This window comes from Nomascus leucogenys, chromosome 8 (assembly GCF_006542625.1).
Source record: "Nomascus leucogenys isolate Asia chromosome 8, Asia_NLE_v1, whole genome shotgun sequence".
NCBI classification, from domain to species: domain Eukaryota; kingdom Metazoa; phylum Chordata; class Mammalia; order Primates; family Hylobatidae; genus Nomascus; species Nomascus leucogenys.
Window position 1 is genome coordinate 32,855,990 of NC_044388.1, and position 20,672 is coordinate 32,876,661.

General features: G+C 44.2%; 1 protein-coding gene across 1 annotated transcript in view; it reads right to left on the minus strand.

Annotated features, from left to right (window-relative positions):
* Positions 1 to 20,672, minus strand: part of NUGGC (nuclear GTPase, germinal center associated) — a 60,666-nt gene that overhangs the window by 18,170 nt on the left and 21,824 nt on the right. The window contains exons 8-13 of the mRNA XM_003272916.4: positions 19,566 to 19,741; positions 17,383 to 17,401; positions 15,093 to 15,182; positions 7,395 to 7,500; positions 5,428 to 5,561; positions 938 to 1,102 (exon numbers count right to left, since the gene is read on the minus strand). Coding sequence (XP_003272964.2) covers positions 938 to 1,102; positions 5,428 to 5,561; positions 7,395 to 7,500; positions 15,093 to 15,182; positions 17,383 to 17,401; positions 19,566 to 19,741 — 690 coding nt within the window. The remainder of the gene's footprint in view (positions 1 to 937; positions 1,103 to 5,427; positions 5,562 to 7,394; positions 7,501 to 15,092; positions 15,183 to 17,382; positions 17,402 to 19,565; positions 19,742 to 20,672) is intronic.

The following is a 20,672-nucleotide window of genomic DNA, read 5'->3' on the forward strand; positions in this document are numbered from 1 at the left end:
ATCTTGGACTTTCAGCCTTCAGAACTATGGGAAAATCAATGTCTGTGGTTCAGGCCACCCAGTCTATAGGATTTTGTTATGGCAGGCCAAGCAGACTAATACAATGGGCCTCTTTTTTCACCCCTTAGTCTTAGATAAATACTGCCTTGCACTTACCTTTTCATCCTTCAGAAACTCTATACAACTAATTAAGAAATAAAACCACAATTTGTTTGCCAAGTGAGAGGTTACAAGATGTTTCCTTATTGTATAAGCTAATTGATACTGACATCAACACTACCAGATAGGTAGGGCAAGCATTGAGCATCCTCATTTTATAGAAGAAAACCAAGAAATTTTTTTAAAATGGGTCTAGGGCTTTGCCCAGGGCTACAAGGTGGATGTTTGTTGGAGCTGGTACTCCATCCAAGAACCTCAGATCCCAGATTCCCACTCTGTCTTTGCTGAACTGTGTACCTTCCTTGGTCCTTTCAAGACACAGATGAACAACCGTTATGTGCAATTTTCACTCTCTCCTACACTCTTCTAGCTCTTTTTTTTTTTTTTTTTTTTTGAGATGGAGTCTCACTCTCTCGCCAGGCTGGAGGGCAGTAGTGCGATCTCGGCTCACTGCAACCTCCACCTCCCTGGTTCAAGCAATTCTTCTGCCTCAGCCGCCCAAGCAGCTGGGATGGCAGGCACGCGCCACCACACCTGGCTAATTTTTGTATTTTTAGTAGAGACAGGGTTTCACCATGTTGGCCAGGATGGTCTTGATCTCCTGACCTTGTGATCCGCCCACCTCGGCCTCCAAAGTGCTGGGATTACAGGCATGAGCCACCGTGCCTGGCCCTCTAGCTCTTTATCTCTTTTGAAGAGAATGGGATGATGCAAAAGAAGCCTGGGGATCGGGCAGGCCTCCTGGAATATCCGAGTTTTCCCTGGAAGGGTCACTCACCACCAAACATGCCCTGAGGATGCAGCGGTAAGAAGTCCTGGCGGTCCTGACCCCTTCTTGCAGAGGCTGCTCCATGCAGGCGAAGCACTGTGCGATGGCCTTCTCCAGCAGCTCAACCTTCTCTTCCGCAAATCTCCGCAGGACACTCATGTGCAAGTGTTCATTCTAGGGACAAGGACCATAAAAGCATCAGGCCACCCCCTCCCTAAGGGCACCTTCTCCTCAAGCTTTGCTTTCTTTAAGCTTGTCACCAGCTCAAGATTCAGCTTATCACTCAGAGCTGACTTCTCTTTATTGTCCCCATAAGACCTCACTCAGTGCACAGACCCCTTTAGGCTTTGTGGGGTTAGAGAATAAAACAAATATCTGCCTGGTGCAACTTATTTCATTTCTTAAAAGTCACAGTTTCTGCTTATTCAGCAACTTATTTCAGATGTCTAATCCATCAGGCTATTTGGGGAAGTAGCTATCCACACAGAAATCCAATTGTTATTAAAACAGATTTTTCCAATGACATCTGATTCAACAAACATTTCATGAACTTTGACTCTGCACGAAGCAGTTTTTAAGGATAATGCTTCTTAAATTTTAGCATGCATATAAATCAACAGGAGATCTTAAAATCTGAAATCCAAGGTCCTGGGATTCTGCATTTCTAGCCAGTCCTCAGGTAATGCTGGTCTTCCGAGCTATGGACCACACTTTGCATAGCAAAGCTACAGGACCACAAAAATAAATCCATGCTTCCTTCTTCAACGAATACAGTCTAATCAGGGAGAAAACATATATTCAAATAATACAAGGAAGTGACCACCAGAGAAAGCCTTGACCCCTTGGTGCCTGATATGGTTTGCTGTTTACCCACCCAAATATCCTTTTGAATTGTAGCTCCCGTAATTCCACATGTTGTGGTGGGGACCTGGTGGGAGATAATTGAATCATGGGATTGGCTTCCCCCATACTGTTCTCATGGTAGTGAATGAGTCTCATGAGATCTGATGGTTTTATAAGGAGAAACCCCTTTTGCTTGGCTCTAATTTCTCTCTTGTCTGCCACCACGTAAGACATGCCTTTTGCCCACCATGATTGTGAGGCCTCCCCAGCCACGTGGAACTGTGAGTCCATTAAACCTCATTTTCTCTATAAATTACCCAGTCTCGGGTATGTCTTTATCAGCAGCATGAAAATGGACTAATACAGTGCCAAACTGGGAACTCATAGTGTTGTTCCCCACATGGGAACCTTGGTGGGCCCCACAGTGCCTGCAGCAGACAGAGCCACACTCCCCAGCTTGGCCCTTAAGGCACCTCATAGCCAGAACTCACTCCACCTCTCTAGCACCACCATCTCTGTTTGCCCGACACATCCTGCCAAGTAGCTACCCCGGACTTGCTGCTATTCCCCAAACGTGCTGTCCATCTTGTGCCCTCTGGGCCTTGCTGATTTCATTTTTGTTACTTCTGAGACAAAGCTCAAAGGTCCTTCCCATGAGGCACCTTCCCTGAGTCCCCAGGTAGAGGTGGGGCTCTCTGTCCTGTGCTCCCACTGCGCTTCCCACGGTCCTGCACCACAGCACGTCTCCTGCCGTATGACATCTCTCTCGTTCCCTGTGTCTCCTTCCCTGGACAGGAACTTGCCAAAGGAACAGGCTTTTAGTCATGCTCTTTTATTCCAGGGCACAGCACAGAGAGCAAAACCCATGGACATTTGTGGATTGAACGAGTGGCCCAGAGAAACTGCAAGATAATTTGGGCTTTTAAATTCTATTCCAAATAGACAGAACTAGCTCTCGAATCGATGTGTGACCTAATACAGGTGATTTAACTTCTCTGATTCTCAATGGTATCATCTTTAAAGTAAGTGAATTGGGTTGAATGATCTTGAAAACAACCTCACACTCTAAAATTCTGTGAATCTTGGAGTAAATATATTTTAGAGTTTATGGAGACCGTTTAGCATTCAGTGTACCCCGGGAATTTCCCTGATTTTCACCATGAAGAATTCTACAAAGCATTTTGCCCAGGACATCCTTTAGATTCTTTTGAATTTGTGGTGTCACCAGTGATGAAAATGAAAGAAGAAAGAAGTCATGGAAAGAAAAGCTATGGCATGATTCTCACAATGCCTTACCCTCAATAAATCCTTGTTGAATAAACAAAAGAATGATAAGAAAGGGAAGAGCAGAGAATAAAAGAACAATAAGAAACAAAGAAGCTGGCACTTAGTATGAATAAACGCAGACTTCATTTGACATTGAGATGTGATCATCAACTTCATATGGATTCTTAAAAATAATGATTGCTCATTTAAAATCACTACTCAAATTCTAAATTTTTGATTTCAGTGATCATCTTTGAAAAAAAAATCAATCACACACATAGTTAGATTTGATTTTTCAGAATTCAAAGGAACTGACAAATTCCTGCCTTCCAACTTTCTATCAAAGAGCTAAGAGTAAGACCAATATCTAAGGCCAAGGAATTTTGAGCAAAGTTGCCAGCAACTCCCTAACATAGCTATTGCAGAATTGCCAGTCAGCCCCCTTCTCCTCTATGTTTTCCACTGCTTGGAGTCTGGCTGCAAGGGTGAACCTGAGCCCCCTCTGAACGCTGCACTTCCATATTGGCAAAGAAAAGCGTGTGGGGTGGGCACTTCTGGCCTTGATGGCAAAATGCCTTGTCCTAATGTTTGTAAAATACACCAACTTCACACAGCCCACATCGGATTCATTTTCCATCAGCACTTCCAAAAGCAATCTTGTGCTGGGCAGAGAGACAAATTTCACCCTGAAGAACTGTTTTGGGAAATTGGAAGGTCAAACCCTTCCCCAACGATTTCAGCGGACAAAAGTCAAATGAGAAAATCTCAGATTCCAAGAGTTTGGTTTTGTTTTTGTCTTGTACAACTAGACCAAAACAAGTCATAAGAAATATGATTAAAAAAAGATTGAATTTTGCTCTATATGCCCCTTTTATGCAGAAGAAAGACCCCACACCACTAAAGACTTTTTACAAGCCTTTATACACAACCAAAGGCTCCAGGTGGCACTGCTTACTCCCACGTGGAAGTCAGGTCTCGAGTGTCTGCCTCCCCTTGCCACCCCACAGGGTCATCATTGGCCCACCTTCCCCATCCTCAGGACCAGCTCCTTGACCATTCACAGAGCCCTATGCATGTACTTCCTCTGCCCCTTCCCTGTTCCGGCATAACAAGAAGATGAACACCTTGACTGTGCACATCTGACAGGTGAAGGCAAGTGTGGAAATAAGTGAAGACCAACCAAATGAGGACAAGCAGAGGCTGTTTATTCAGAGCTCACTACAGCAAGGGAGTCGGCCACCATCATTTGAGTTTAGCAGAGACTCAAAAGCAGGCAGGGGAGTGGAAAAGCTTCATGGTGGACAAAAGGAAAGGCTTCAGGGGTGCCCTGATTGGAGGCTATTGGCCTGGGGACACTAGAGACGGGCTAGCTAAAAGCAGAGCAGCCAATGTGGTTGGTTAGGCATAGACATTTGGCTTTCCTGATTGGTAGTAAGTTGGAAACAGGGACAGAGATTAGGGAAGTTATTCATCAAGTCCCAGCCATCTGGTGCTGATTGTTACAGAGTTATTCTTCAGCCTCCTGGGTTGTTATTAGTGATAGCAGTTTGACTTCCTGCAAGTCTGACTTACAGACAGAAGGTTTCCTGGGCTGTTTATTGTAGATAAGAGGTTGGTTTCTGGGCAGGTTGCTGCAGGTTGTGGTCAGAGATCTATTTTTACACATGGTCCCGCCATTGTCTTTGTATATTCCGTCTCTCATAAGGAGACAACACAGCTGGTGACTGATGACAGTAAGAGGTTTTTCTCCAAAACCCCCCAAGTCTCTAATCTAGTAGCTTATCCCTCTTATTTTAGAGTTAAAAAGAAATCATCCATGAAAGAGATAAATATGTCAATTACTATGAGAAAAGTAATTTTAACTAGTTTTTCAGAAGGCCTGCATTCTTGCCAGTGAAGATAACTATCGAAACTCTACTGAAATTCCCTCCAAGCTTCCATCCTCTCACATTATTTTCCTACGCTCTTCTGAGCTTGAGATTCTGACAGCACCAGAGACAGATGAAATATTTTTGGACTGTGTACATAAACACGCCTCTCCAGGATAACCAAGAAGTGTCTGTGTTCCACTAGAAGCAAGCCAAATCACGCCTGCCATCGCTTATACACATTCCACCTAGTTCGAGTCTCAGGAGAGATGGAAAATAGCTACTATTTTGACATTTTTCTCTCAGCCCATCTGTCCCAGGTAAAATATTACTCCTTTCTCTTTTACCCAAATGTTATGATTTTAACCCTCTAATTATCTTTTTGTCCTTTTAGACTCTCTGAACTTCATATCTTCCTTTAATATGAAAAGAAAAAATATCATAAGTTAATTTTCTAACTTGGTAAAAGGAAATGTCCTGCCCAGAAGGGGGGAGAACATGAAAACCCAGTGTCTTCCATACCGGCAGGTTTTGCGTGGAGTTGAAACTATCTGTGAGGAGCAACAGGCCAAAGGCTTCAGTCACATACTTGGTCACCATCCTCCTCTTCTTGTCCAAGAGCCTCTTCCTGATGTATTCTCTTAACTTAGGGATTTCTGGAATTCACAGGCAGCACAAATAATTGTTAAAGGCCAGAAGTTTGTGGTCAATAGGATTCATAAAAGTTGAAAGACCAAGGTGGCCATCTGAATGAACTAGAGCTGAGATCCCAAGTGGGCTGGATGCCTAGAGAACCAACCTTTCTGAAAAGCACTTTTCCCGTGTCTAGGATCAATGACAGTGATGAATGGTAGATCAGCAATACTGCATATTCATTTTATTTAGCCGTATTAAAAAAACTACATGGAAAATACAGGCTGGTTGAAAACATGGGCTCTTTCCTTTGAACAGCTATCACCTGCAGAGGTAAACCAAAGTGCTCACAATTCTAGAGTCTCAGCCCTTCGGTCCCCCTAGAATTTTCTATCTATATCAACTAACCCTTAACACCAGAATAGCCCATGCTTGCTGTAGAAAGGAACAAGAACCTCTGACATGCAGGATTCTAGATGTGACAGGATTCCTGTCACATCCCAACCCATTGTCAGTCAGAAGATAATAGATGCCACTCTACCCTTTTCCCCATTATTCCCATATGTGGCAATTTCTCTATATTATTCCTTCCATATACCGTGCTAATTTTGTCTTTTATACCCTTAATCAAGCAGTTCCCCCATCTGTGGGAACATTTCACACCTTCTGCTCCTTAACCTCCATTCACATACCTACACGTCTAGTAAAATGCATGCACGTTGCAAGCCATATCAAGTTCAGATGAGAGTGCAGTCCTGATCCTGCCTGCCCACCCACTTTCCACTGAGTATCTAGTGCACACAGAGCTCTAGGTTCCCTGGGCTTCTATTGAACTCATGGTCAGCAACAACTAAGCCTTATTTTTACTTCAGTTTTTGCATTTGGGTTAGTATTAGCTCCTCATCCAGATTTCAAGTTCTGTGAAGAAAGAGCCATGCCTTACACTTTCACTGCCTCACAGACAAAATATACAATAGTCACTCAGGAAACAATTCTAATGCCTGAAGCTGGGTGGGCGGGGACTAAGGAAATGATAACCTAACTGTTTTTTTTTTTTTTGACACGAAGTTCCACTCTTGTCACCCAGGCTGGAGTTCAATGGTGTGATCTCGGCTCACCGCAACCTCCACCTCCCAGATTCAAGCAATTCTCCTGCCTTAGCCTCCCGAGTAGCTGGCACCACCACGCCTGGCTAATTTTTGGGTTTTTTTTTTGGTAGAAATGGGGTTTCACCCTATTGGTCAGGTTGGTCTTGAACTCCTGACCTTAGGGGATCCACCCACCTCGACCTCCCAAAGTGCTTGGATTACAGACATGAGCCACCGTGCCTGGCTTTTTTTGTTGTTTTCTGAGACAGAGTTTCACTCTTGTTGTCCAGGCTGTAGTGCAATGGCGCAATCTCGGCTCACTGCAACCTCTGCCTCCCGGGTTCAAGCAATTCTCCTGCCTCAGCCTCCCAAGTAGCTGAGATTATAGACATGCACCACCACGCCTGGCAAATTTTGTATTTTTAGTAGAGATGGGGTTTTGCCATGTTTGTGAGGCTGGTCTCGTACTCCTGACCTCAGGTGATCTACCCACTTTGCTGGAATTACAGGTATGAGCCACTGCGCCCAGCAACCCAATTATTTGACCTTTACCAACCCATGGTAAGATTTGGAGGCAAGAGGAATTGTGGTCTCTGGCACCACAACAATGCAAAGAGGAAAATATCCTTATTTGCAATTGGTATTGAAACCATGGCAAGCTGGAAAAAAATTGTTTGTGTGGCGCAAAAAGTTCTAGAGCAGGAAATTCAAAGTGCCAAGCTTGATCTTGAGAATTTTAGTGATGGAGATTTAAAAAACATAAATTACCCGTTTCCTCCTCGGTGAGGAGAGCCTGCTGCCAGTACTCCTGGGCGCTGACTGTATACACCAGACCTGAGGCTTCCAGAACCTTGAAGTCAGCTGGCAGTTTTCTCTGAAGTGAGAGAGTCACACAGAAAACAGAATAACTCAAACCATGGCAAAGGCAATCATGCACAGGACCCACAAGAGCCTGTAGCCAATTTCAGCTCACTCACTTCAGTTCTCCACGACCCTCTCTGGGAACAGACAATGTTCTCAATGTCTGGTGTTACCATCTGTCCACTCCTACCAAGGTCGGAAGTTATGAGGACACTGCTGCATAGAAACTATTCTCTTGGGAGTGAATATCAATTCTAGAAGGAAATGTGTAGAGAAAATAGTTCAAAGGTGTATTTAAATGTTCAGAGGGGGAGTAATACCAGGATCCTTTCTCAAAAAAGCAACACATGTCTGGAATGGGCAGTGATGTGCTGCAGCCAGCTCGTACCAGGTCCTGAAAGCCAACAGCACACATCGCTTTCCTACTCTGCATTCAATGACGTCACACTGGTAGCTTGAAATTGACAATGGTGGGACTGTTTCAGTCCTGAATCTCAAATTGATAACCCAAATCCATAACCACATTGTGATACCCAGTCTTCAACCAAATAATTCCAGCTGACATGTGACCACAGCTTATCAATACTAAGAAGCACATCATTTCCCTGTTTAATATTCCGGAAATTGAGATGCATCTTGCAACTGCTGTAGGCCAGGTGACAGTCACAAGGTGGTTGTCACTGCCTGCGTGTTATGGGCTGAAATGTATCCCCCTCCAAAATTCACATGTTGAGGTCCTAATCTCCACTAACTCCTATTTACACCACAGGAATTGGGAAATGATACACATCAGCCTTTTGTTTTGTTTGTTTGTTTGTTTTGGGGGATTTTTTTGTTTTTAAACAAAGAGCTAGTTGTTAAACATTTACAAGTGCAACGCAACACAAACCTGGCTAAGGTCCTATAAAAGCGACAGTTTCTTAAGTAGTGAGTAATCATACACATTTTAATGCAGACTAATGTTGAAACAAATGATGGTGTTAAGTGTCAAGCAATTGGCTGGGCGCGGTGGTTCACACCTGTAATCCTAGCACTTTGGGAGGCCAAGGCGGGCGGATCACGAGGTCAGGGGTTCGAGACCAGCCTGGCCAATATGGTGAAACCCCATCTCTACTAAAATATACAAAAATTAGCCGGGCATGGTGGTGTGCACTTGTAGTCGCAGCTACTTGGGAGGCTGAGGCAAGAGAATTGTTTGAATCTGGGAGGTGGAGGTTGCAGTGAGCCAAGATCGTGCCACTGCACTCCAGCCTGGGCGACAGAGAGACACTCCATCTCAAAAAAAAAAAAAAAAAAAAAAAAAAAAAAAAAAGCAGGCAATTAAGAATTATTTGAGAGAGTCTTTTTTTGTGCTTAGAAAAACATGGTATGGAGAAGTCATACTAGAATCATACAGAAACAGAATTCCATATTCTTTCATTCTTCTCACTTAAAAAAAAAGAGAAAAACATTCACCTACAGAATGTGTATGTGCGTGAATGGGTATTTGAGGGAGGTAGAAAGCAGTGAAGAGTTGTCAATCTCTTTCTGATGCAAAGACATAAAAGAGCTGAGTGGGTAGACGCCTTGCAGTCCACTGGGACTGGTGAGAAGCCATGTCCCTGGCACGCTATAAGCACATGCAGTTAAGGCTGGAATACGGATATCTGTGTAGACTGCCAGAAGCCCACCCCCACCAACCCCCTTATAGAGTGAGCTGAGGTTGCATAAAGAATCTATCTGCTGAGATTTTGCTTTGATAGAGTTTTCACTCTAGGAAAAAGTTTAGGGAAAGCTGAAACTATTTTCTACTGGGAGATGAAATTAATGTAGAATTAAGTTTAAGCAGGGTTTTAAAACAGTTCCAAGAAAGGCATGTGCTTAGCTGTGTCCAGATGTTTGCATTATTTAAAATCTGGACCTAAATCTTGTATAACTTTTCTAAAAATTATTGAAGATTAGTTAACATTTATGCTTTTTATTGTAGTAAAAAGAAATGTTTTTATAGTGTCAATGAAGTGACTCTAGTATAAAGCGTTCATATTATTGTAAAAGAGAAGTAGAAACAGCTATAGCTAGAGGTAGGATCCAAGATGTTAGTAGATATTCATTAAATTATGCAACAGAAACATTAGACACTGTTCTAACTTAAACACATGGCTTGTCAAAATAAAACGTAACACAATATATTAAAGTTTGTAAAAAGATGTTGTATATGAGAGAGGAGAAAATGTGGAACCTCAAACCAGAAGGGAGGCTAGGTGTGGTGGCTCACACCTGTAATCCCAGCACTTTGGGAGGCTGAGACAGGTATCACCTGAGGTCAGGAGTTCGAGACCAGCCTGGCCAAAGTGGTGAAACCCTGTCTTCACTAAAAATACAAAAATTAGCCAGTCGTGGTGGCGCATGCCTGTAATCCCAGCTACTTGGGAGGCTGAGGCAGGAGAATCTCTTGAACCCAGGAGGCAGAGGTTGCAGTGAGCCAAGATTGTGCCACTGTATTCTAGCCTGGGCGACAGAGCCAGACTCTGTCTCAAAGAAAAAAAAAAAAAGAAATCATCACCCAATTTTTAAAAATCTCCCTGAAATCAGTGACATAAATCATGACTCATTTTTTAAATACAACTTTTCTAGCTTTGTCATGAAAATTATGTTGCAGTGATGTCACTCTGCCACTGCCTTACTTGTATGAAATAATTTGATGTGTACCCCTAGCACTCTCTTTTTGTTGTTGTTAGAGATGGGGGTCTTGCTATGTTGCCCTAGCTGGTCTTGAACTCCTGGCCTCAAACAATCCTCCCACCTCGGCCTCCCAAAGTGCTGAGATTATAGGTGTGAGCCACTGCTCCTGGCCCAATTGTTATTTTTAATGTTATTCTCGCTAAAAGAAACCCCAGATTCCTGGAGAGCAGTTGGTCCATATCTTGGGGCAGGGAAAAATAAAGTGGACCTGAATATCTTGTTGTAGCTAGACAGCAAGAATGTTTTTTAAATGCTAAGGGGAGTAATGCTAAAGGGAGTCAGCTTAAAGGGCTCCCACTGGCCAAAAAGTGACACATTGAGCATCAAAAAGAACACAATAGTTCTGTGAAAAGCTATAAGCTCATTATGATCCTAAAACTGCGTAAATAAAATAAAGTATGTTAAAGTAAAGGCATTAACCACCTCAAACAATATATGCCTGAGACTGTCAAAATTCAGTCTGTAAATTCCACTTGCGCAAGTCCTAAAAGTTTACCTAACTTATGTAAAAGAATGTTAACAGTCTTAGTAGGGGCACAAAAATCCCATCAGGTCAAATCAGCAGTAAAACTTTGTGAATTAGGTTAAAATAAAAAGTCGTGTGAGAGTTTATAGTAAAAACTGAGTCAAGGCAGCCAGGTGCGTTGGCTCACGCCTGTAATCCCAGCACTTCGAGAGGTTGAGGGCAGATCACCCGAGGTCGGGAGTATGAGATCAGCTTGACCAACATAGAGAAACTCTGTCTCTGCTAAAAGTACAAAATTAGCCAGGCCTGGTGGCACATGCCTGTAATCCCAGCTACTCGGGAGGCTGAGGCAGGAGAATCGCTTGAACCCAGGAGGCAGAGGTTGCGGTGAGCCAAGGTCGCGCCATTGCACTCCAGCCTGGGCAACAGGAGCGAAACAAAACAAAAAAACAAAAACAAACAAACTAGGTCAAGGCAAAATTTAAGGGAAGGTCAAGTGAACCATAACACACCAGGTAATAAGCAAAGATGTGGAGCTAGAAAGTCGCATTACTATAGGATGGGGCCCAAATCAGGCATCTTGGAAGGATCTATGTGCCTGTGTCTCAGCCTTGAATCTCAAACTAATAACCCAAATCCATAACTACATTGTGATCCCCAATCTTCAACCACTTAACTTCAGCTGATATGTGACTACAGCTTATCAATGCAAAGAGGCACATTGTTTCCCCGTTTAATATTTTTGAAATTGAGATGCATCTTGCAACTGCTGTAGGCTGGGTAGCAGTCACAAGGTGGTTGTCACTGCCTGCGTGTTATGGGCTGAAATATATCCCCCTCCAAAATTTACATGTTGAGGTCCTAATCTCCACTACCTAAAAATGTGACCTTATATGGAAATTGGGTCATTGAGGATGAAACGTATTAAGATGAAGTCATACTGGAGTAGGGTGGGCCCCTAATCCAATGACTGGTATCTTTAAAAAAAGAGGAAATTTGGATACAGAGACACACACATGAGGAGAATGGCATATGAAGACTGGAGTTGTGCTGCCACAAGCCAGGAATTACCAGAAGCAAGGAGAGAGAACTGGACCAGATCCTTCCCGCAGCTTCAGAGGGAGGATGGTGTTGCTAATACCTTGATTTTGGACTTCCAGCCTCCAGAACTGGGAGACAATAATTTTCTGTTGTTCCAAGCTACCCAGCTGTGGTGCTTAGGAGGTTCATACACTGCACATGGGTGAACTTGGTCACAGCTGTTCACGTTGCCCTTCCTTCTAATGAGTTGTGTGCATTACTTAACTGCCATTTAATATGTCTTTTAAAAGATTATGTTATGATTCAGCATTGAAAGGTCAGCATTTTCCAGGCCGTTACATCGAAAGGCCTGGAAATGGAAACGTGGGGCATATACTTGATGTTAGTGGAAAAAATGCTCATGGTTGGTGGAGTGGACAGTAATTCCAGATTTTCTTGCAAAGCAACACCTAAGTGCTTCATGGGACCTAGGAAAGGGAGACATCCACATGTAGATGAAGGTGGGTTGTGTTTTGATACTGAGGTATATGCAAAGTGACTGCCTATCCCACACCCAGCCAAAAAAAAAAAAAAAAAAAGTGATGGAAACTCAAAGAATGCCTTATAAAGAACTTCCGTGTCATGTTTTCTGTGATTAAAACTAAATTTGCTCCAAGGCCAGGCACTGTGGCTCACACCTGTAATCCCAGTGCTTTGGGAGGCCCAAGCAGGAGAATTGCTTGAGCCCAGGAATTAGAGACCAGCCCAGGCAACATACGCTGTCTCTACAAAAAATTTAAAAATTAGCTGGATGTGGTGGTGCATACTGGTATACTGGTAGTCCTAGCTCCTTGCGGGGCTGGTGGGGGTCAGGGGGAGTGGAGGGCGGGCAGAAAGATAGTTTGAGCCCAGGAATTCAAGGTTGCAGTGAGTTATCATTGTGCCACTACACTCCAGCCTGGGTAACAGAGTGAGACCCGTCTGAAAAAAAAAAAAAGTTCCAAACGACGGCATGTAGCACAAGTAAAGGTTTCACAATAATTCAAACTGAAATAAAGTGGTTGGAGAATGAAGGCATCACCTTGCCATCAGAGGTGTGGTTTGGAGGCCTCAGAAGAACTTGCACCATAGCAGTGACAGCTGTAGTAACCCTGCAAACTGATGTATTGCTGCCCAGGCCCTAATTCATACAAACCAATTCGGCATGTTTACTGGCATAGTTGTAAATTGTGTATTGAAGTATTCTACGTTTCCATTTTCAGGGATCATATGATCAGGCACTCACACAATGCATATTTCTTTAATACCAACAAGAACAATTCAGGAGACCAAGACCAGCTGTACTAAGTTTTGCCTCATTAAAACTGGCATTCAAGAATTGCCTGGTAGAATATTTTGGCTTAAGTATGAGGCCTAATGATATTGCGCTAGAAACAAAAGCTTTGAAGTTTTCAATTCCACGTTGCACAACAGACGTTTTCTGTATCAGTATTATTGAAGGCAAAATACAGAAAGAAATTGAATATAGAGCTGGACATCGGCCAAATGTTTTTACTATTGAATCCAATACCGAAGATTTTGTTTCAGCCAAACATATCATCTGTCACATTGTACTTACTCTGATATATCCCTTATGTTGTGTTGTTTATATTTTATCTTAAACTTGGTTTTAGTTTTATAGTTGTATAAGACTATTATAGGCTGGACGCGGTGGCTCACGTTGGTAATCCCAGCACTTTGGGAGGCCGAGGCAGGCAGATCACCAGAGGTCAGGAGTTTGAGACCAGCCTGGCTAACATGGTGAAACCTCATCTCCACTAAAAATACAAAAATTAGCCGGGCATAGTGGTGGGCACTTGCAATCCCAGCTACTCAGGAGGCTGAGGCAGGAAAATCACTTGAACCCAGGGGTCGGAGGTTGCAGTGAGCCGAGATTGCACCACTGCACTCCAGCCTGGGCAATGGAGTGCAACTCTGTCTCAAAATAAAAAATTTAAAAAAAAGACTATGATAATAAGTTGTACGTTTGTACCTATTTTAGTGATAAAATAGTAAAAATAAGAGAACACTAAGTGCAGCTCGGGCCTTACCTCTGTCCACTCCCTCTCACACTCTCCCTCTGAGCCTTTCCAAGCAGCTCGCCTGTCATTCGCCAAACACAGCAGCCTGTGTCAATGGTGTTCTTGCTTCTGCCTCAAAAGTGCCTTCTCAACTTTTTCACCTTACTAAAGACTACAGGTTCTGTAAAATTCTGCTCTGCAGAGCACTGTGGTGCCTACCGAGCTGTAGTCCCAGCTACGTGGGAGGCTGAGGCAGGAGGATCACTTCAGCCCAGGAGTTTGAGACCAGCCTGGGCAACATAGTGGAAATCCCATCTTTAAAAAAAATAATAATAAAATTGGCCAGGTTCAGTGGCTCATGCCTGTAATCCCAGCATTTTGGGAGGCCAAGGCAGGCAGATCACCTGAGGTCAGGAGTCCGAGACCAGCCTGATCAACATGGTAAAACCCTGTCTCTACTAAAAATACAAAAATTAACCAGGCATGGTGGCATGCGCCTGTAGTCCCAGCTACTCAGGAGGCTGAGGCAGGAGAATTGCTTGAACCCAGGAGACGGAGGTTGCAGTGAGCTGAGTTTGTCCCACTGCACTCCAGCCTGGGCAACAGAGTGAGACTAAGTCTCAAAAAATAATAATAATAATAAAATAAAATTCTGCTTAGAGGCTGAGTTTTCTTTGAACACCTCCCCAGTCCCACCTCACATGCCACCAGTGTGACCTGGCATCTTTCCTCCGTGTTCCAGAGCAGTCCACAATTCCTCCACTGTATGGTGATCCCAGACTCACCAGGGCCTACTCCTCTGTGGACCACAGGCTCATTCGACCCTCCTGACAATCACAGGAGATAGAGATCATTATCTCCCCACTTTAAAGATGAGAAAATGGTGCCTCAGAGACGTAACTGAAGCAGTAGGACTGAGTTAAATCCAAACTGTCTCCTCTAGGTCAGTAATCCCAGCACTTTGGGAGGTCAAGGCAGGTGGATCGCTTGAGCCCAGGAGTTTGAGACCAGCCTGGACAACATGGTGCAATCCCATCTCTACAAAAAAATACAAAAATTAGCCAGACATGGTGGTGCATGCCTATAGTCCCAGCTACTTGAGAGGCTGAGGTGGGAGGACCTCTTGAGCCTGGGAGGTAGAGGTTGCAGTGAGTCGAGATCACACCGCTGCACTCCAGCCTGGCCAACAGAGTGAGACCCCCGTCTCAAAACAAAACAAACAAACTGTCCATTCCAAAGCTTTTGCCCTTGCAACTACACAATACCAGGCATACATTTGTTTCTCAAAATCTAGTTGCTGCGATACAGAAAAACACATAGGGAAACTTATTAACTCACCTTCAGTTTTTCCTTGAGAATTCTAGTCCTTTGTAGTTTTGTCATTTCATTTCTTTCTAAAACAGCCTCTCGCTGACTCTGAATAGCTTGCTAGGTTGTGAAAGGAAATAGAAGCATGCAGAGAGCAGCGTTATCAACAATGATGAGGTGGCAAGATACACATTTTTTGGGAGATTTTCATTTGGTCCAGACAGTCAAATATGCATGCACTGTATTGGAATTATACACAGTTGCCGGGCACGGTGGCTCATGCCTACAATCCTAGCACTTTGGGAGGCCAAGGTAGGCAGATCACAAGGTCAGGAGATCGAGACCATCCTGGCTAATCCAGTGAAACCCCATCTCTACTAAGAATACAAAAAATTAGCCAGGTGTGGCGGCACGTCCTGTAGTCCCAGCTACTCAGAAGGCTGAGGCAGGAGAATCGCTTGAACACAGGAGGCAGAGGTTGCAGTGAGTCAAGATCACGCCACTGCACTCCAGCCTGGGCGACAGAGTGAGACTCTGTCTCAAAAAAAAAAAAAAAAAAAAAAAAACACAGTTGACCCTTGGACTACATGGGTTTGAACTACGTAGGTCCACTTACATGTGGATTCTTTTTCAATAATTGGAAAAGATTTTGAAGATTTGCGACAATCTGAAAAAACTCACAGACAAACCCTGTAGCCTAGAAATATCAAAAAATTAACAAAAAGGTGTCATGAATGCATAAAATAGATGTAGATCCCAGTTTATATTTGATAATGTACTACCATGAAATGCACACGATTTTATCATGAAAAGTTAAAATTTATCAAAACTTCTGTAAACACCTATAGACTACATGGCACCATTTGCAGTCAAGAGAAATGGAAACAAACATTAAGATGCAGTATTAAATCATAACTACATAAAATTAACTGTAGTACACACTATACTACTGTAATAACTTCAGAGCCACCTCCTGTTGCTGTTGTGGTGAGCTCAAGTGTTGCAAATATCCACTTAAAACGCCAAACACCATGTGATACTAATCATCTCCACGTGAGCAGTTCATCGCTCTAGTAAATTGCATCTGGCAATAAAAAGTGATCTCTTGCAGTTCTCATGTATTTTTCAGCCTGTTTAGTGCAATACCCTAAATCCTGAATAACACCATCGGACCTATGTGAAGTCCAGTGATCCTGGAGGGGCTCCCAAGTAGCAGAGAAAAGTCATGACATTACAAGAAAAAGTTAAATCGCTTCATACATACCATAGATTGAGGTCTGCAGCTGCTGTTGCCTGTCATTTCAGATGTACGATTCATCTTATAAACAAATGAAGTAAACTGATGCTATTGATAAATACAGTGCCGTATTGTAAATGTATTTTCTCTTCCTTATGATTTTCTTTCTTTGTTTCTTTCTTTTTTTTTTTGAGATGGAGTCTCGCTGTTGCTCAGGCTGGAGTGAAGTGGCGTGATCTCAGCTCACTGCAACCTCCACCTCCCAGGTTCAAGTGATTGTCCTGCCTCAGCCTCCTGAGTAGCTGGGATTACAGGTGCACACCACCACGCCCAGCTAATTTTTGCATTAGTAGAAACGGGGTCTCACCATGTTGGTTGGGCTAGTCTAAACTCCTGACCTCGTGATCCGTCCACCTCAGCCTTCCAAAGTGCTGGGATTACAGGCATGAGTCACCACACCCGGCCATGATTTTCTTAATGACATTTTCTTTTCTCTAGCTTATGTATTGTAAGAATACAGAACATAATACATACACAAAATATGTATTAATCAACTGTTTATGCTATCAGTAAGACTGCCAATCAACGGTGGCTATTAGTAGTTAAGTTTTTGGGGAATCAAAAATTATGTGTGGATTTTCGATTGAGCAGGGAGTTGGCACACTAATCTCTACGTTGTTCAAGAGCCAGCTGTAATATCAGTCATAAAAAGCATTATTTAAAAAGAACTAGTTCAGGCTGGGTGCGGTGGCTCACGCCTGTAATCCCAGCACTTTGGGAGGCCAAAGCAGGTGGATCACCTGAGGTCAGGGGTTCGAAACCAGCCTGGCCAACGTGGTGAAACCCCATCTCTACTAAAAAATACAAAAATTAGCCAGGCATGGTGGTGGGTACCTGTAATCCCAGCTACTCTGGAGGCTGAGTTAGGAGAATTGCTTGAACCTGGGAGGCAGAGGTTGCTGTGAGCCGAGATCGCGCCACTGTACTCCAGCCTGGGTGACACAGCGAGACTCTGTCTCAAAAAAAAAAATAAATAAATAATAATTTAAAAATAAAAATAAAAATAAACTAGTTCATACTTACATTTCCCGCCTTTTCTTCCCTGAAATGAAATTAGAAAAATGTAACAATTACTTAACTTTTACAATGTGTCACTGCAGTCTTTCGACTTTCCCCAAAAGCAGCACACACTCCTCTGTGTCTGTGCCTTTTCATAAGTTCTTTCTTTCACCCGATGCTCTCTCTTCTGACCCATCTCCAGCATCCACTTGAAAAAAGTGCCTTCATTTCTCAACGGCCAGCTAGCGTTTTGTCAGCTGTGAACATTTTCTGTGACCTCACTCCCTGTCCCAGTCAAAAATGCAGCCCTCTCACCCTGGGTTCCCATAGCACCTGGCTTGTCCCTTCATGTATAACCTTTAACCCTCTTTTAGATGGTGAGCTCAAAGACTGGGCAATGTGCCTCTGAATCCACAGCCCCTACCCGTGTTCAATAAATGCTTACCATTAATAAATTAGATTTAATTATGTTAATTTTTTTTTTTTTTTTTTTTTTGAGACAGAGTCTCGCTCTGTTGCCCAGGCTGGAGTGCAGTGGTACGATCTCAGCTCACTGCAACCTCCACATCCCAGGTCCAAGCGATTCCCCTGCCTCAGCCTACTGAGTAGCTGGGACTACAGGTGCACACCACCACGCCTGGCTAATTTATTTTGTATTTTTTAGTACAGACGGGGTTTCACCATGTTGGCCAGGATGGTCTCAATCTCCTGACCTTGTGATCTGTCCACCTCGGCCTCCCAAAGTGCTGGGATTACAGGTGTGAGCCACCACACTCAGCCTAATTGTGTTAATTTTAGTGTTGGCATTGGAAAGGGAGGGCTGGAGATATTCTCTGCTGGGGTGAGGTGGGTAGAAATGCAGGAGGAAAAAAACAAAGCTGCAATTCCAACCCAGACCATGAGAGCAAGGGAATTCCTGGAGACGGCAGTCAGACCTAAGTTTCAGTGGGTGTGGAGGAAATGGTGGAGGGGCTGTAAAGGAGCTCTTGTTAGAGGTGAGACGCTTCCGTGACATCACATCCCGTGAGCACACACCCCATGGATCCAGGAAAGCCCAGTATATACCCGCTGATCCCCTCTAAGGACTAATCACACCCCCCTCACTCTCAAAATTGTCCCAATATAGAAGGTTAGTTATGATCTTCCTAACTATAGGGACAACAGAGCTCTCCATGGAAATCAACATCTATTAAGCCTAAAAATGCATACCTTTCATTGTTATTTGTTATAACACAACTCTTAGAGAATGCATCTACCTTCTCCCGAAGTTCTGAAACTTTTGAGGACCTGCTCCAAGTGAGTTAAAAAGTTCAGGAGTCACTGGCTGGGGATGCTGGGCTTAATACCTAGGTGATGGGTTAATCTGTGCATCAAACCACCATGGCACATGTTTACCTGTGTAACAAACCTGCACATCCTGCACATGTACCCTGGAACTTAAAATAAAAATAAAAATTTAACAATTTTGAAAAAGCTCAGGAGTACAAAACCCTGAAACATCAAAGCTGTACCCTGGGCTGGGTGCAGTGGCTCACACCTGTAATCCCAGCACTTTGGGAGGCCAAGGCGGGCAGATCACCTGAGGTCCGGAGTTCAAGACCACCCCGGCCAACATGGCGAAACCCCATCTCTACTAAAATACAAAAATTAGCTGGGCATACCGGCCGGCGCCTGTGATCCCAGCTACTTGGGAGGCTGAGGCAGGAGAATCGCTTGAACCCAGGAGACAGAGGTTGCAGTGAGCTGAGATCATGCCATTGCACTCCAGCCTGGGCGGCACAGCAAGACTCTGTCTCAAAAAAAAAAAAAGGCTGTACTCTACCAGATAGGATTATAGGCTGTACCTCCTAGTTTTGGGGGCGTCTACACTTTCTACGTCTGTGGAGCAGGTGGGATCATCACATAGCACGGTGCAGGAGGTACCATCTGCATCTGGTACATCTGCATCTGAGTGGCACCCCTGGAGCTGTGTAGGGGACACCAGCTTGGCCCTAAGCAGCTACCCTGGAAGGTTCAGATTCCTGAGACAACCCAACCAAGGGTCCTGATGTCCCAGGAAGTCACCCAGCCTTTCCTTTCCTCCCCAACAGTCACTTCCTGAAGCCCTGTCACCACGTTACAAAGTCAAGCTCCATGCTACTGTAGTCGGGACCCACAGAGGAAAGCCCCTGACTGCAGCCCACATCCCCGCGAGCGCAGCGCAGTACCTTAGGTATTCTGGCAAGTGGAGTTTGTCCGTCTTGGTGACCACCAGGGCCACTTCCCTACAGAAGCCCCGCTGGCAGGCTTTGATGCTCTCATTCAGAAGGTCTTCATGGGCTCGCCCCCCAGAAACTCGCTCTATGTCGCTGATCACCCAGATCACTGAGCACTTGTCAATGGTCTGCAAAACATGACCACGGCATGTGTCAGCACAGGAATGGAGTCACAGTTCCTGAGTACCGATTCCCTAATGTATCCCTTAAGCCTCTCCCTCCAGTCCCACCCCTCACCGCTCCCCACCGCACTCTGTGCACTAGCTGGACTGAGCTATGCGTCATTTCTCATATGTGCCTTGTTCTGTTAATTCCCTGGCCACAGCCTCTGCCTAGCCCCCATTTATTCCTCAAGACTGTGGAGGACCCCTCGGGCATGGGCTGGCCTCTGCATCCTGTAACACCTGGACTTACCTCCCGCAGCGCCTCTGAGACACAGTGACTGCACCAGGTCTGCTCTCTGCCCCTTGATGGGAAGCGACCGTCTGCACCTTTCCTCTTGGGATCCACCTCACCTCAAGCCCAGTGCTTAGCATACAGGAGAGGCTTCACAGAAGTTTGTGGCATTAGAGATTGACAGAATTCCCTAAATCAGTCCTCCAGTCCCAGTCCCAGATCCATCACTGGCTTGCTTTATCTCAGTTGTCCCCTGGGGAAAATTCTTGTTTTTCCAGAGCTAGGTTTGGTGGTGCACCAACCCTCAAGCTGTCACCTGACGGCAGCATTTTGATGTTTGACTGCCCCTGCACTTTTAGGACAATGCCACCAGATGGCAGCAGGGAGCCAGAAACCATATGACAAGTTGCAAAGGCCAGTGAACATGAAACAACAACATATTAATGGCATGAATGTTGCTTTATTAAATATGCAACTTTCACATGACGATCACGCATAGCCTTGTGACATTTCTCTAATTGTATTGTTACTCTTGTCTTACCTCCACATAAATGAAAATCTGGTTCAACTAAGGGATTGAGTTTATTTGTGGTTCCTCAGTGCTTTGCATACAAAGGGGTGACATGTTTGTGATTTGAAAATTAAATCATCATTTTGCTTTAT